Source organism: Thunnus maccoyii, chromosome 10, assembly GCF_910596095.1.
Source record: "Thunnus maccoyii chromosome 10, fThuMac1.1, whole genome shotgun sequence".
In the NCBI taxonomy this organism is placed as follows: Eukaryota; Metazoa; Chordata; class Actinopteri; order Scombriformes; family Scombridae; genus Thunnus; species Thunnus maccoyii.
In genome coordinates, this window is record NC_056542.1 from 17,734,679 (window position 1) to 17,751,976 (window position 17,298).

General features: G+C 40.4%; 1 protein-coding gene across 2 annotated transcripts in view; it reads left to right on the top strand.

Annotated features, from left to right (window-relative positions):
* The window catches only part of itga8 (integrin, alpha 8), a 40,941-nt gene extending 24,717 nt beyond the window's left edge, over positions 1-16,224 (top strand). For both annotated transcript variants that reach the window (XM_042425181.1, XM_042425182.1), the window contains 15 exons: positions 1,294-1,349; positions 1,794-1,951; positions 2,078-2,215; positions 3,130-3,197; positions 3,710-3,857; positions 4,589-4,681; positions 7,803-7,882; positions 8,379-8,459; positions 9,792-9,897; positions 11,061-11,219; positions 13,410-13,526; positions 13,685-13,798; positions 14,031-14,132; positions 14,254-14,376; positions 14,490-16,224. In XM_042425181.1, coding sequence (XP_042281115.1) covers positions 1,294-1,349; positions 1,794-1,951; positions 2,078-2,215; positions 3,130-3,197; positions 3,710-3,857; positions 4,589-4,681; positions 7,803-7,882; positions 8,379-8,459; positions 9,792-9,897; positions 11,061-11,219; positions 13,410-13,526; positions 13,685-13,798; positions 14,031-14,132; positions 14,254-14,376; positions 14,490-14,579 — 1,633 coding nt within the window. In that variant the 3' untranslated portion in view covers positions 14,580-16,224. The remainder of the gene's footprint in view (positions 1-1,293; positions 1,350-1,793; positions 1,952-2,077; positions 2,216-3,129; positions 3,198-3,709; positions 3,858-4,588; positions 4,682-7,802; positions 7,883-8,378; positions 8,460-9,791; positions 9,898-11,060; positions 11,220-13,409; positions 13,527-13,684; positions 13,799-14,030; positions 14,133-14,253; positions 14,377-14,489) is intronic.
* Positions 16,225-17,298: the final 1,074 nt, after the last annotated feature.

Sequence of the window (17,298 nt, forward strand, 5' to 3'; positions counted from 1 at the left end):
TGGGGATCCTAATTATTAACAAACACACAAGCATCCACAACATCTGCGTTTTGGTTGTTAGGGTTTGTGAACTGAAACCAAACAAACAATAATCACATAAAGTCATTTACCTCATGCCTCATATTGTTCGGTCTTCAGCGGATAATCAGGAGCGTTACGTCTGTGAGCTCCCTAGGATTAGTGGATAGGCTATTAACAGTGCTGAGCTCCCTGTGTGGGAGTCAGTCTTCCTGTTCTTGATTAAAGAGGTGATAAGACACACATACACACACATACATTCATAAACACATAAATAGAGGAAATGCAGAATTGTTTCCCAGTCTCCCATGTCTGTGTATCTAATGGAGGGGCTCACAGGGCCCCCAGCAGGATTTCCCACTGCCCCTCGGGGTGCAGGAAGGAATAAATTTCTATTGGCAGTGGAGGGGATCAAATTAGTTAGATAGTTATTTAGATGGCTAGTTTGTTAATTGTATAGTTATTTTTTAAAGATTTTGTCATGCATTTACAGGGAGACTGTGGTTGAAACATGCTTAATCAATGAGTTAATACAATCTTTGGAGCTTAGTTCTTCTTAAGAAGTCACTGGAATGACCAGCACCTAATTTTTGGTACTTATGCTGATTATATATTTAAATATATATTTAAATATATCCCTGCCTGCATGTGCTTACAAGACACTACAAATTAATATAAACCACAAGTTTTAAAATGATGCTACAAAAAGTCTGAAAACAAATAAAACACACAACTTACATAATCAGATTTTCATGTCCACAGTAAGATTTATAAACCACTAATATATGTGGTTGCAACTCGCAAGAGAAATCACACAAAAGACTAATTAAATAATCAATCTTGACATTTTTTCCAAGCTTCTGAGACAAAGTTAGCTAACTTGAAGACATCCAAATTAAACAACACACCAGAGTATTTCAGGGCTTTTCCAAACCATTTAATGAAAAACTGAATGTGGTGGTTAGTTGCAACACTCAGCGTAGCCACACTTAGACATACATGTGCCCTTATTATTTGTCAGCAGAAAGATTAATGAAAGGAGCATTATGGTATCATGAATTGGCCAATATTTTAGGGGACAAGGCTCCAGTGAGCATTGGACCCCAAATGCTGGCAGTCATGTATTTTCTTCACTTTGTCAGTATGGATGTGAGCTGATAGACAACTGGGTTGTCTTAATAATGTGCTGATCTTGTACAACATGCTAACAGTTATCAAAACCTTCTCCCTCTCTTTTGTCTAACTCTCCATCCTCCATATATTCTCTTCCTCCAGTCTCAAAGTGGATGTGTGTGCGGCAGTGAGCGGTGTGGGGATCCCCAGCTCTGTAGGTAAGCAGCTGCACACGATGTGGTGGGAAAGACAGGCAAAAGGGAAAAGCACAGTGGGTGGGTCAGTAGTCAGAGCCAGCTCTTTCGAACATCACGTCGGTATTTTCTGCTGAGACACGGCTGCTCTGCCACGCTGATCAGAGGAACAAAGGAAGGAGGGAGGGTGGGAACAGGAATAGGAGTGGCAGACACAGACAGTGGAGGTGTGAAGTACATTGTTTCCACTGTCAAATAATGCTCTGTAGAGTAACACTCCTACAAATGGCTCCTTACAATAACAGAAAGTCACATATGCACACACAGGCACTCACAGCAATTGGACCATGTGGATTCAATAGTTAAAGAACGTCTGTTTGGCTGTATGTTCCTATTCATACTCATGGTCATTACACTCATCTTTTCCTGCATCCTTCTCTACCTCTCCATCATCCCCTATCTCCTCAGACCTGAAAGCACAGCTGCAGCTGGATTGGTTGAAAGGCACCAGGGGCGGAGTTAAGAGAGTTCTCTTCCTGGATACCCAGCAGCCTCATCACACAGGGCTCCTAAGACTGGGTCACAATCGTCCACGTGCATGCCTGAGCTATACCATTTACCTGAGAGTGAGCAAATCTCACAGTACACACACACATATAAACACAGATTAATGAGCTTTGCATACAGTGTTGTGTGTCAGACAAAGCTGACTAACTGGATTTTTCTTCCCTCTTTCTGTCATTTCTTCCTAGGAGGAGGATGAGTTCAGGGACAAATTAACTCCCATCTCACTGGCTCTGAACTACAGCTTGGCTTCTCCTCCTGCTCCTCGCGGCCAAGACCTCCCACCTGTTCTCAACCACTACAGCAGCACCTTCCTCCAAGAGCATGTGGGTATATGCACTGTATATGCAGACACAAGCCAAGTTTGCGTCTGCCAACCTGATCCTATGTTATATTTCAGTCACTCTGTCTTTAATAGAAAAACAGACGTGTTCTCCTTAGACACAGAAAGGCTTTCTCACAAATAAAAAAATAATCCTCCTTAACCTTTTATTCGATATCAAGCTCAACTTTGCCTTTTCCCACAACAGGGTAGATGAACGTGGGCGATCAACTCAGACCTTTTTTCCCAGCTAACTACAGATCAAACAGTTATAAGATAAAGAACTTGGTTACTTGGCTAATCAGACTTAGGCAATGCAAAAGAAAAAAAAATGAAGAAAGGGCTTGTTGTACACCAAAAACACCTTAAAACTTCTTGGTTATTATTTGTCTAACAAGCAAGACAAAAAAAATAAGCAAAACACGTTGCTCACTCTTCCACTTGCAGAAAGTGTTAAAGTACCAAAAAGTTTTAAGTTTAGTTTTTGATGTGTACCAAGCCCTTTCTTCATCCTTGATTTCAATGCTGAACTGTATTAATGCACAATCATGGATCATATCATATCACTGAGGAAGCGGTTTTTGAGAGTAATTTTTCACTTGACACACACAGATTGAGAAATGGGCATAAGGAGCTTTTTTTTTATCACAAATGCCATTTTAAAATAACTAAATCCATCCTCAGCCTAAAGCTGGGTGCATCAAAACAGCCCATTACCAACCCACACACACCTAACCTCATTCTGCTGCCCAAAACCTTGATAGCAGAACTCTAGTGTACATAAATGTGTCTGTATGTATACAACACCTGCATCCTGGTGTGTCCCAGTTTTTTCTATTTTTAGTTCAATGATGATGATGATGTCCAGTGTACATTTCCTCGTGACAATCTCCCCCTCTGTGCCCTTCTTCCTCTCAGGCCTACATTCTCCTGGACTGCGGTGATGACAATATTTGCATCCCTGACCTTCAGCTCTCTGCCAGCATGTAAGACTGACACGGTCACATCCTCTGATCTCAACCTGTAAATACTTGACACTTCAGGCAGACAAACACAGATACACATGCACACAGCTAAACCAAAGAAACTATGTCTGTCATTCCTCATACAATGAGCAAAGTTTACACTGAAGTTGCTCACATTATAGTTCCATTTACCATGTGGTGTGTGTATGTGGGTATGTGAATGAGCATGCTCTCTATAGTGTTTCCAGCTGTACGATATCTCCATGGCAGCGTTATACAAACATCCTGTCACCCTCTACTGACTGACGCACACTTTCTTACACGCGCACACACCGGGGTCACGGGTATTGCATTCCATGCAGCTGCACATGAATCAAAAGTCCAATCCCAGAAATTAAATGTTACAAAAAAAACACAGGAGAGGATGCAACTGCAGCAAAGTGCTTCATATTCTGTGTTCACTACATGACTGAAAGGATGGATTTCCTCTGTCCACTGTTCTCTCTGTAAATAAAACACACACACACTCACAGGGACCGCTCAGAGCTGGTGATTGGAGATGACAATCTGGTCATGTTGACCATCAGTGCGGTGAACCAAGGAGAGGGAGCCTACGAGACAGAGCTCCATACGCTGATACCACCAGAGGCCGACTACATCGGATTGGAGCGTAGAGTTGAGGTAAACACACACCCACACACACTGCATACAAATTGGCCTGAAATCAATTAGTCTGGTTTGATGTTAGGAGTCAGTAGGGTGGATACTGATAATTGACATTTAGGACTGAAGCACTTGTCTTATCACGATTGAAGCATGTGCCAATTGACCATATGAAATGAGGATGTAAGCTATTTGAGGCTGCGGTTACAGTATGACATCACATCCTGTTGTGTCTCATCGGTGTGTTTTTGTTTTGAGTGATTAAGGCAAGGCTATCGGCAGGGTATGCTTTACTGGCAACAGCCCAAAAGCCCCTATTATGATTTACAAGCTACATTAGTGACCACGGAAATGGATAGGGTCAAATGCTGTGTGTGTGCGTGTGTGCGTGTGTGTGTATGTGCGTGTGTGTGCGTGTGTGTGTGTGTGTGTGTGTTTATGTCTGTGTGTGTTTGCACTCTTGTGTGCACTAATGAGTGTGTAATGGAGCAGTTTAATTGATGAGGTTGTTACTGTCAGAGCATTCATCACTCTTCCTCTGCTGCCCTCCATCTCTTTTTCACTCCCTCTCTCCCTTCCCCCTTTGATGGTGTTATACTTCCCTCCCTTGTTCTTCCTTTCCTCTTGACTCTCGCTGCTCCCTATTTGTCACTTTCATTCACTTTATCATGTCATCTTATTCACTTTTCTTGTCTTTTCCTCTCTTTTCTTTTTCATTTCGCATCATCTCCTCTCCTCTCTTCTCCTAGTCGCTGTCTCAGTTAAACTGCGAGTACAAGATGGTCAATGAGTCACGGATGGTTGTGTGTGACCTCGGGAATCCGATGGTGGCTGGGACGGAGGTGAGTTATCACACACAAAAGCACACACGCACACTTTTCTCTGAAACATCCTTTCAAACGTCCAAGTTAAGAAGCTGCGAGTGTTACTCGTCAGGTTTAATTCACGCTGATTGATGGTTTCCAATGATTACTGATCATCACCTTGACCCTCATTCCACACTCTGACTCCCTTGACTATGCGTCAGACTAAATGTGTGTGTGCCTAAGTATGCATCGGTGTATAATAATAATAATCCATTTAGCTCATAGACGGCTGACACATGCAGGAAGCCAAGGCTTTGTAAAGTAAAGAGTGGTCCTTTCCGACATGAAATTCAACCATGTTGGTGTATGTGTACCACAAAGCATGTGACATGTGCTTCAGTGTACGTGTGTGTGTGTGTGTGAAGTATTACTGTGAATGTAGGATCTTACTAAAGGTGTCAAGGCCGGCACAGAGGTGTGTTTGAGCTCTAGAGGTGACACATGGCATTCTGATAAATCAATTATGTGGTCATGTTTCACTGTTGGGGGAGGAGAGCATAACAAGGCATGTGAAGGGGACAAGAGGCATGTGTTTGTGTGTGTGTATGTGTGTGTGTGTGTGCACTCTCCAGCCGTCCAGATGTTTCCCATATTTAACTCTACCCTTGCCCCGTTGGACGCTCAGGAATCTGTGAGCTTATGCAGAACATACTTCCATGTACCCCATACAGACTCTGGTGATATTGTGCAACTAAATAGTTCTCATCACCGGAGTTCATTCCTTGTGCCTCATGACACAGCTGTAGTGCGTCACTGTGCAGGGTGATCAGAGTAGGAAGTACTTCAAGGCCTCAAGGAAAGCTGGCTGTGGCTTCAATTTTTGTGCCCATCTGCTGGCCTGCATCCCCCTCTTGTTTCCCTTTCTTTCTTTGTCTTCTTTTCAGTTCAGTTAGCTTTAGAAGATTTAAGCAAAATTCAAGCACAAAGCAAGTTTTAGTGGCAATTATGGTTTGATGCCAACTAGAAACTACAAGTTTATTTAAATAAACAATGTTTCAATCCCAGTCGGATCTTCATTCAGTCAAAAAAATTTGACTCTTTTAACTAGGGCTGCAACTAATGATTATTTTCATTATTGATTAATTTGGAGATTATTTTCTCCATTAATCGATTAATTGTTTTGTCTATAAAATGTCAGAAAACAATAAAAAAAAATGCGGGTTATCATATCTTATAGCCCAACGTGATGCCTTCAAATGTCTTTGTTGTGTTTGTTTTGTCTGATCAGTCCAAAATCCAAAGATATTCAATTTACTTTCCTGTTTGACACATAAACGTTTCAAACCCCTCCATTTGACAAGTTGCAATTACCAAATTCATGGCATTTTTCCTTAAAAAATTACTAAAACAATTATATGATTATCAAAATAGTAAATTTTCTGTTGATCGACTAATCAATTAATTGACTAATTGTAGCAGCTGTACTTTTAACCCAATGAAGATCCGATTAGTACCCTTGAAACGTCCATTTAAATAAATGTGTGCTTTGGAGTCAGTTTGCAGGTTTAACTTTTTTCATTGATGCTGTGATTCAATAGCGTCGCACCTACCTGTGAGGAGTGTAAAATTACACTTCTGTTATAGAAATCAATAATAATAACATTAAAGTATGGCTGAGGGATAATTCAATATCATTGTCTGTCTACTTTTAGTGAAATCCTATTGCAAGGATATGATTATATTGTGTTATCATTTTACAAAACAATGCATAATATGATTGAAAACAAAAAACAAGAATTGAGTTTTTGCTGTACACATGAAGAGTTTGGTTGGTGATGTATAACATTGGGACAGTGTTTGGTATGAAACACTCCCTGTAGGCTTGAAAGGAACTGCAACAGAGGTCGACTTGAATTCTTATTGGTTGCCATGAATTCCGATGGCGACAAGTCTTCATGGCTGTCAAAAAGTATCAAAACATCCTCAGAAAGTCCCCAAACCACTACTTCAACACAACCCACTTCTCAGTATTGTTCCAAACAATCAGCGTCTTGCCAGAATATTGCTAATTAAAAAAATATGTCTTCCGTCAGAGCTTTATGGGGGGAATTAGCACAACACAGAAGCCATATTGTGCCATATTGTGACAAGAGAATAATTGTTTGGAATATATTTACTGTACAGATGGACAACAAAGAATTTGACTACATCGCAAGAGTGCTTTGAGAAAGTTTTTGTGGATGTTTTGATTATTTTCCTCCACCGTGAAAATATGCAATCCATTGTAACCAACATGGATTCAAGCTGACCCCAGTTGTTGGTCTCTCTGAAGAACAAAACTAAAAACTTTTAACAGCCACATTTCGAGCCTTGGGTAGAGTGTTGGATGTTTACAAAACAGATTTAATGACTTTAAGACACATAGGCAGCTTCTTTGCCTTTTCCGACTTTTGATGGAACCTCCTCCTCCCCTGTCTGCAGCGGGGAGTATCAGAGCTGATAGTGACGTCCTCTCCCTGACCGACTCACAATCATTTGCTCTCCATCTCTTTAGATCTTCCCTGCCTGGCTCTTCTCCTCCAGTCTCGCTAATGTGTCCCATAAAGACGGCCTGACTTTGTAGTCCCCCACCCACCACCACCACCAACCCTCCTCCCGCCTCTTGAAGTGTTACTGCGAGTCTGCATGCTGTCATTTCCCTCTCAGGACCATATGTTTGACCTGTTGTTCAGTAGATCTCATATTCATGTACACACACACTGTTGTCGTACAGTCGATGATGAACTAAATCTTCCATGTGTTTTGAGTTAGCCTGGAGGACAGGGGATTTAAATCGGGGAGAGACAAGGAACTTAAATGCAGCTTTTAAGTGTGTGTCTGTGTGTGTAGTCTGGATTTTCTCAGATTTTAGATTTCTGCTGTTGTCAACACATACACACACAGAACTGAACTTCTGCCTATGTCACAACAGAAGAAGATCTAGTTAGGGGTTTTTCTGCCTCTTACTGGACACTTTGACACATGTTGTGGCCTTTGATGTGCAGACCCATCGCCCTTCTCTTTCTTTTCTCTCTGTCATCTCTCTTTAACTGTCCTCCTCTTTTTTCTGTCACATGTTTTTTATATACGTTCTCTGGTTTTGCGTTTTCTCTCCCAGCTGTCTGTTGGTTTGCGGTTCTCTGTCCAAAGGCTGGAAAATGCCGGACCAAAGATAAGCTTTGAGCTACAGATCCACAGGTGACACACCCACCCACACTCAAAGCTCACACACACTCACACACCCACACAAAGAGCTGTTTGTATTTCCTCTAAGCCATGTAAATAAGTTCTGTGTCTGTCCTGATCCTGTCACTGTCTGTGGTTTGATGGAAATAACCGCAGAGACAGAACAAGACAGATGGCCCAGAGGAACACCAGAGAGGAGACGAACTCTACACAACATGTCCACTGTTTGCTTCATTGTAGTGACTTTGATAAATCACATCATGAGACACACACATACTGTTAAATATGGGCCAGGGATTTTTTTAAGACAGTTGAACATAAAAATACAGCTTTATTATGCTCTTTCCTGAGCCTTTGCTGTCACTCATGTTGTATCGCAGCTTTCAACACGCATGCCATTCACCAGACATTATGTTAAATTCAGTTAAATTCACAGTCAGTGTGGTTTGTGTTTAATTTTATGCCTTTAAACTGACTGTGACTAAACTCACTGTGATTCTCTCCACAGCTCCAACAAAGATAACTCTGACAGCAACCTAGTCAGTTTGAATCTGTCCATCGTTGCCAAAGCTCAACTCGATTTACGTGGGTGAGTCTAGCATCCTTGCATGTGAGAGTATGGCGTCTTCTCTGAGAAACAGTGACAAAAATTCTTTGTTGTTGTGTTTGGTACCCAGAGATTCTACTGATCTGGTTTCAGTCTGAACTTTTTGGTGTTTGAAGAATATTACTGCTCCTTTTGTATTGTTTAAATTTGTGGATTCTGTTTATATACAGATGGAAAACAGCATGAAAACACATTTCTAGAAATAAATTTGAACTGATCATGTACACATGGGATACTTATGAGCCTTTGACATGTTCACGGATGCCCATATGCCTGCTGACACACACACGAACACACATATACACTTCAAAGCTTGGAGTCTTGCATGTCGTTGTTTGGGTGTGGTCAGCTATACACACAAACACAGGAGGACCTGGGATGAGAGAGACGAGGACATACAAGTTCCTGTGTTTGTGTTGTGACCGTGACCTGCTTCAGCTGTGTCCATTTTAGCATTTTATTTTTTTTGCGTTTTACAATCTAACTCACTGTTGTTATAATACACAGTGATAACATGTAGTTACTGGAACACAATCATGTACAAAAGTATACAAATTTTACAGAGTAATAAGACTGTGATTGTCTCTTACACCCATTTGAAAATCGCACCAGTGGATTTTGGGAGTTGGGGTAGTCAGGGGGCATGGCTCTTTGCTAGTTCAGTAGCACATTCATTTACCTTGTTACCACATGCTAACTGTTATAGGTAACATATTTTCCACCTAAATTGGCAAATACGTTTTCCCACTAAGGTCAGGCTACCTCAAAATCTTCGTTATGACATTATCAAATTGGGCAGAGTCAGTTTTGCAGTAGTTAAATTTCCAAACCAGGCGCAGTTGACAACAGCATTAATTGTAAAAATGACATATATAGTACTGATTGTCAATATGCAGTGTATATGAATGTGTTGACAGCTCAAAAATAGTACAAATAAGGACAACTTTTCTCTTGCAGACAGGTGTACAATCTTACCATTATACTCACTACCCATATCTACATTACTTTAAAAGAGTTATTGGCCACTGTAGTTATTCATCGTCTCTGTTCTGGCCATGACAGTCCTTTTTTTATGTAAAAAATTTACTCCACAGTTCAACTAGAGCTAATTTGTGACTTCAGTAATCTGAGTTAGCTAAATCAAACAGGTATTTTCCAAAGTTATTGTCCTTTTAGAATGAAGTTTTTACTTTGTGAATTGCTGAGCCATGGTGGAGTTGTGTGTATGACTGACAAAAAATCCAAACCTTTACTTTCACATGTATATTGTGTGAATCATAAGCGTAGGTGACTGAGCTATTCTCCTCCCTACAGGGTGTCTCATCCCTCTCAGGTGGTGCTGCCATTCCCACGCTGGGAACCGAAAGACAAGCCTGTCAAAGAGGACGATGTGGGACCACAAGTAACGCATATCTATGAGGTAAATGCACTCCTTTGCGTCGAAAGAAAGCGGATGTGCCGAGTCTGCTGCGATGACGAAGGGAAAACGTGTATTCAAAGATGTGGAAGTATTGGGCTGTGTGGTTTTGTTTGTGTTGTTGTTGGTCAGAAAACATGTCTACTGTACATGCGGCCTGTTAAGATAAAAAGAGTGTGGAAAGTTGTTAATTAGGCTACAGCAAGAGGGGGGCTCTGTAGGTGAAGTAAACAGTAACACACACACACACACATGCACGCGTGCACACACACACACACACAGTAAACCCAGTAGCTCTATAAAGAATTGAGGTCTGGCTGATCAAAGGTTTCCAGCACAGGAGTTAATTACTGCTGTGAAGGCGGGAAAGAGAGAGAAAGAGGGAAAACAGGGAAGGGGACACGGGAGGAAGGCAAGAAGCAAGGAGCAAGGGAGGGTTGTTCTTAAGACTGGACATAGACTAATGAGTGATAATTGTTGAGAGGGAAAACAAGGTCAAACAGAGGTAGAGACAAATAGACAGAAGGAGGGAGGATGGCAGACAGACTGGCGGCAGTTTACAATAGGGGTATGAGTGTGTGTGTGTGTGCTGTACATGTGATTGCTTTTTGTTTTTAAGGGACGGCAGCTTCATTGAACCGGAGTGCAGCAGTGTCTGGCCTGTCCTGCAGCTGATAATGATTTTCATTTGCGGTTCTTTTCCCAGTTGGCAGCTGCTTCTAGTTAGAGAGGACAGAGTTTTTGCTCTCGCAGAATTCCTGCCCCGCAGCACCAGGATCATGTCCTGTTTGGATGACTTGCTTCAGTGTTAATGACCACATGTGTGTGTGTGTGTGAGAGAGAGAAAGAGCACAGATCAGTGTGAAAAAAAGAGGATTTATTAAACTGATGGTTCATTTAAGCTCATAATTCATTTATCCTAATTTTAATGCAGAATGATGAGCCAGGTGATGCTGTGGGTTTTACTTGTCTCTTGTTTCAGTCCCCAGTGCCTGAAAGGCTGAGTTAGTATTATCTTAAGTAAAACACAGGTGGCCTGTGTCATCATCCCACAGTTATGATAACCTAATTATAGCCTCAGTCACTTGAGACCTACTAATAAGACAGAGGAGAGCAAAAAACTGACAACTTTCTTTTTTTTTTTCTTTATTTCTCTCCGTCTCCAGCTCCATAACTCTGGTCCCAGCAGTATTCGGGAAGCTGAGCTTCAGGTAGGCTGGCCTTCCCGTTTCCGTGACGAGAACCTGCTGTATGCCATGGAGATTCAAACTGACGGACCAATTAGCTGCCGGACGAACACCAGCCTCAACCCGCTTGGCCTTCAGGTAACACTAAAATATATGAACATATACAAGCTAATGCATGCAGACACATATTCAAAAACACATTTTGAAACGCTGGTATGTAATTAACATTCTGCCTGTGGCTGGAATGAATATGTCAACTTTTAATGTGTATACTGTGGAAAGCATTTAACACCAATTTACCTCATTTGCTCACAAAACATGCATATCTTCAAACCACCAAACCTATTGTGACTTCAAATTTTATTTATTATATCGCTAGTGGCTTATTTAAAACATAATTCTACCCGTTGTTCTGGCTGCTCTCCACATTTTTTGGCAGTTCGCTCAAAATGACGAGGATTGAGAATTGCGTTTACTAGCAGAAATTAGAGGTGGAGTAGTTTTTAATATCTATGATATCATCTGTAATCTGAGTAATTTAAAAAGAAAACATGCAGTCATTTCAAAAAGTGCACAATTATGTCTGAATGTGAAATGCTACAAGCCGCAATCATCTATGATAACAAAATTTGTCAAATATACAGCACATGAAGCACCAAGGTCACATTTTTCTTTCTTTTCCACATGTTCTTAATAATTTGCTTAATGCCAGTTCCACATGTCCACCAGTGTCCCTGTTAATCTTTATGTTTGCCTGAGGACAGTATCGACCACCGTGATCAATACACACAGAGTCAGCAGAATCATTTTTCACCCTGAGAGTGAGGAGTGTTATTTCAAGAGTATACGTGTATAAAACTGTATGCTATTTTCTTCAAATTCCCTCCATCCAATTAATCAAGTAACTGATTGTTGGAAAATCTATTGATTGACTATTTTGATATTCATTTGATTGCTCAGGTAATTTGTTAAGTAAGAATAAAAAATATTTGCAATATACTATCAATACTTTTGGCAATTCTCTTAGATGTTACTTTAGGCTTTGGTAACCTGAATGTAGTTTCCATTTATCATTATTTTTGACATTTTATAGGCTAGATAATTAATCAATAATTCAGAAAAAAATAGATTAAATAAAAAAAGTTTAGATCAAGATCAACAGTTAGATGGAGCCCAACTGAATGACCAGTAGAATACATTGTTTAAGCTCCTGATAATTAAAACCAGTTTTCTCTTGTGGAGATGGGACTTCATTTCTGCCTCTATGCCACCCAGCTGCCCTGTAAGGTCATAAAAGTGAACAAGATGACATTTAGTAAAATTTTTACAAGACAGTAATACATCTACATCCAATTATTTGCCAAAATATTGTCACTGTCATCAGTGGCTTGTTTGTGCAGCCAGTCCCTTCGATTTCATCTCAGCTTTTACCCACTGAGACAGTTGCTGTTGCTATGTAGCGATTCCAAAAATAGTTGAGAGGAATAAGCAAGGCACGTCTAACACATCTCATGTGTTATGTTTTTATGTTTTTTGCTCTCACAGACAGTCAGGCTTCGGTCCAAAGTCAAACTCCCAGTAGAGAGAAATAACTGAAATATCTAGCTATTATAGGAACTAATTATCTCTTTCTCAGTACCTGTTACCTGTTTGCTGTGACTTGAGGACATTCAGTCTCGCCGGTTGTCTGTCATCTGTTCAGTTTGACTGCAATCGAGAATCACTTAAACAGTAAAATTCACATTGGGTTCCACAGCTGGAGATGGTGTGTTGCTTTATTACATCTCTTAAAACCTCTTTGAAATCTTACTCCACTAGCACTCTGTCTCCAGGTTCAACATCTCCTTTTCATGGCTTTCTGTGCTGCGTCAGAGTCCATGTGCAATACAGATTACAATACAGTACCACCGCTATGTGATAATCAGCATGTTCTGACTAATAACTGTCTTCAAAAGGCCCAAACACATGCTCAGTGAATGTTTAAAAAAAAATATGGACATTGGAACAACTTAGCATTTCCGTTTGTTTTCTGCTTCCATTTCTCACATTTTCAAAAACTTTGATTCTATTCCAACAAATCAAATCTGTAATCCGATAAACACTAAATAGCTCAGCTCTGACTTAATTGCAAACATAAAAGAACAGGATAATTTACAAGAATGTGTGTGTGTTTATGTATGTGTGAATGTTTACTCTAAGAATCTTAATTCTTAATTTATTGATTAATTAAGTTCAGATTCATTGTTTCCAGTTGACTTGCTCAAATGCAAAAAGTAAAATAGTCAAAACGTTAACAACTCTCATCTCCTTTCTCCTCATCTCCGTCAGATCTCCTCTCTCCAAGACACACCTGAATTATTGGGCTTCTTGAGGAACACAAGCGCTCCTTCTCACCGCCACAAACGAGCCGTCAATGCTGCTCAAAGCTATAGCGGTAAAACCTTGGTGAGACACATATTTTGTACATGTACATTGAAGTGAATGGGAAGGTGTTTCCAAACCTTTGACTGGTCCTGTACATTCTCTCCAGAAAAGAAACTAAATCAAATGTTCATTAGTGAATCACAGGTGTATAATATCTCTCTCGCCTCGTTTCTCAACAGAATTGCACTAATATCTCCTGTCTGAGGATCACATGTGTTGTTGGGCGGTTGGATCGTGGGCAGAGTGCAGTAGTCAAAATCCGCTCGAGACTCTGGGCACAAACTTTCTTGCAGGTCAGTGTCTTGGTCTGCCATCTCTTTTTTAAGGTTTATCATCTTGGCTTTGTCATTGTGCAAATTGTAATCATATCACCTGATCTTCATCAGCAGATGGAGTCTGCCCAGTTGTCATGGAATTTTTTTCTGAACCCTTAAAGGACTTTCTAGTCTTGTCAACATAATAACATAAGTAAGAATGTGATTGGTCAAAGGGCACCTTTTAAATAATAATATATTTGTCTTACAGCGGCGTAATGACCCCTACATTCTCAACTCTACTGTGTCCTTCATGGTGACAGCCATGCCTTACCGCATCCAACCCCCCACCCTGCCGCAACACACCACCTCGGTAAGATTGAGGCAGTGATGGTAGTGTGTGTGTGTGCATGTTTGTGCCTGGCTATGAGAGAGAGAAACAGGAATGCATCAGTACTTACAGACATATAACTGTTTCTCTTTGTGTTCTCCAGATGGGGACGCTGGTGTTATGGGGGACTCCAGATGTGTCGTTTGCCGTTCCACTCTGGGTCATCATCCTGGCCATACTACTGGGATTGCTGGTGTTGGCCATGCTTACATTAGCCATGTGGAAGGTACACACATGCACACGCATACACACACACACACACACATCAACCACCATCCTCAGCATTCCTTGTGGTAGTTTAATTATCCAATACTACACTAATGGGTAAACTTTTTCCAGTGCGGTTTCTTTGATCGGGCGCGGCCACCAGCTGATGATGACATCTCCGACCAGGAGCAGCTGACATCTGATCAAACAGGAGATGCCTAAGATAATACATAACAGCCCCTGACAGGAGGACTGTGGGTTTGGAGTGGTGTGCACCTTCTGAGTAGCTTAAATCAGATCTGAGATCTGTGGTTGTTGAACCCTACATTCCCTGGCTGGAGGTCTCCTGCCTCTGTCTTAACAAACCAAACTGAAAGGACAGACTGAAGACAACAGCGCCACACAGACTGGGACCAAAGAACGTGGTTCAAACACAACAGAGTGGGACCAAAACACTTAACAGACTCAGTCACACACACATGTCCATTGTTTATCCATTGAGATGAAGCACCAGAACTGAAGACAGAATGGACTTTGTTGTGAAGACAAAGCTTCACGTTTCTGTAACTGAACGTTTTCCTTTGTATGTCTGTGTAACTGAGGCACAGAGAGACCAATGCACAAGTGCTTTTGTAAGTGTGAAAATGTGCGTGTGTGTGTGTGTGTGTGTGTGTGTGTGTGTGTGTGTGTGCGTGTGCGTGTGCGTGTGCGTGTGCGTGTGTGTGTGTGTGTGTGTGTGTGCAGGTACTGTACATATGTATGTGTTTATTAGATGCCTCTCGTGTCATCCTCTGATTCAGTCTTTCATCTTCTTAATTCATCCCAGTTTTCTTAACTGTGGGTTGTATTCTGATATATCACAAACACGTACAGATGCAGCCACGTGCATAAACACAAAGGCACAAAGTTGATGTGTATATTTATGAATGTATGTGCAATATTTGGGCGTTGCGTGATACTGAAGCTTGTTTACACTGGCATTATTTTATTAGAGCTTAATGTTTCCATTGTCTTTGTATATACTGTAAGTGATTCATTGGTATAATAGATATTAGTATTACTGAACAACAAAAGCAATTGTCTTGATTTATGCCCCAACAAATAACTTTTGAAATGGGATGAAGTGAGGACACAAATAACTTATTGTCTTGATAGAGTGACTGTAGAATTTTATCTTTGGAGATTCAGATTTGTGCAGCAAACTTTCTGCCGTGTTAATTCAAGGTTTTGCTTGGCGTGTTTGTGTTGTTTAATTTGGATCTTTTTCTAACGTGGCAGTTGATAGGACTTGCAACAAAAAAAACTAGCTGCAAAGATAAACAGTCCATATCAAAAACACAACACATTGTAGACTGTGTCTGAGACTGCAGACATTACTGCCTGATATGTGTCAACTGCTTGCGTAATGTTAGTCGTTTATCTGATATCATGCACAGGCATGCAGAAGAAAGAGGTCAGGGCATGAACAGTACCCTAAATTTCAAGTTAAATTCTGTCTCATGTTTGAGTCATATTTGGTTTTTTGTATCAAGTGTGAAATTTTATCAGAATAAAGTGTTGTTTGATTACCTGTGATGGAGAGCTGGTTAACCCAAAGTGAAGAAACTGTCAGGAGACCAGGATGTCTTACACAGGAACATTTATTGAAGCTCAATTGAGGAGAACAGTTACAGTACGAGTGAAAACACTGTGTCATACCACTCAATTCTGCTGGTCTACTTCCAGACAAGAGTATTATTTTCATTTTTTAATTTCATTTTGTATTTACTAAGTGACTCAACTACAAGTTTGCCTGTCCAGCATGACGTTAGAAGTCATCAGTACAATTTCTTAAAAAATAAAAATGCATATCACTTATCAAATAGTAGTAAGTTTGAATTGTGCTGACATTTTCTTTCTATTACAAAAACGTAAACTTTTATAATTTATAGGTGGCAAAAATCACAACATTTGTGCTTTAATTTGGTTTAATACATAATCACATACCAATGTGTTTCACTTATACATAAGTTTATTTAAACTGTATGTTTTATTAAGTTTCAGTTGTTTCATTTTGTAAATTAAATCACTATACAGGAAAGTTAGGTAGAAAGTTATCTGATATCTAGTATCTGAAGCAAACTCTGCAAGATGTAATCATACCTAGCCAGTCTGTCTATGAACAGCTTGGTGTTCAGTACTGAGGAAGGACTCTTGCTCCCCCAGCTGGTGCAGAGTAGAAACAAACCTGTTTTCTGAAGGAGCAGCACACTCAAAACTTGAAGGAAATACATGTGAGGCAGGACAGGGACCTCTTGTGGTGGTGATGTGTACTTGTCTTTTCAGCTTCAAATTGATACAAGTATTGATTGTTGATTAGTTTCAAGGATATTTTTTCATAGAAGCAAGTTTTCTTTTTTGAGTTCTGTGTTAAAATATTCTTCTGGTCTTTACAACTCTTGTGATACTACAAAGGTGTTTATCTCTCTAATTCTTAGTTCTGTATGCAGCTGCATGTTAGTAGCAATACAAGTCAGTTTAATTACTTCATTACATCCCCCCGCTACAGGATGTCCCAGTCAACTAAGAATTCAGTTTGTGGAAAAAATACTACAGTCTGTAAGTCCGTCTGTAATGCATGCATGGAGATTGATTTTGTGGAGTCACAAAATTAAGTTTTATAAGGTGTGTTTTCTGGTAGCGTTTTCAGTTGTGAGCCATAAACTTGCGGTGGTAAATCTCCAGTCATCTCACTACAGTAAATTCATTATCTCTGTAGCAGCCCCAGACTTTACAACTGCACAGCTTCTTGGCTTTATAAAAATGCTCATGTTTCTCAAGTATTTGCTGGACAGGCACAGGGCAAACACATAACTTACAGAAGCCAGACTTTTGATCTGAGCATCAGCAACTCCTGAGCCTGAGAGTGAAACAGAATAATCCATACAGCACATCTAACTAG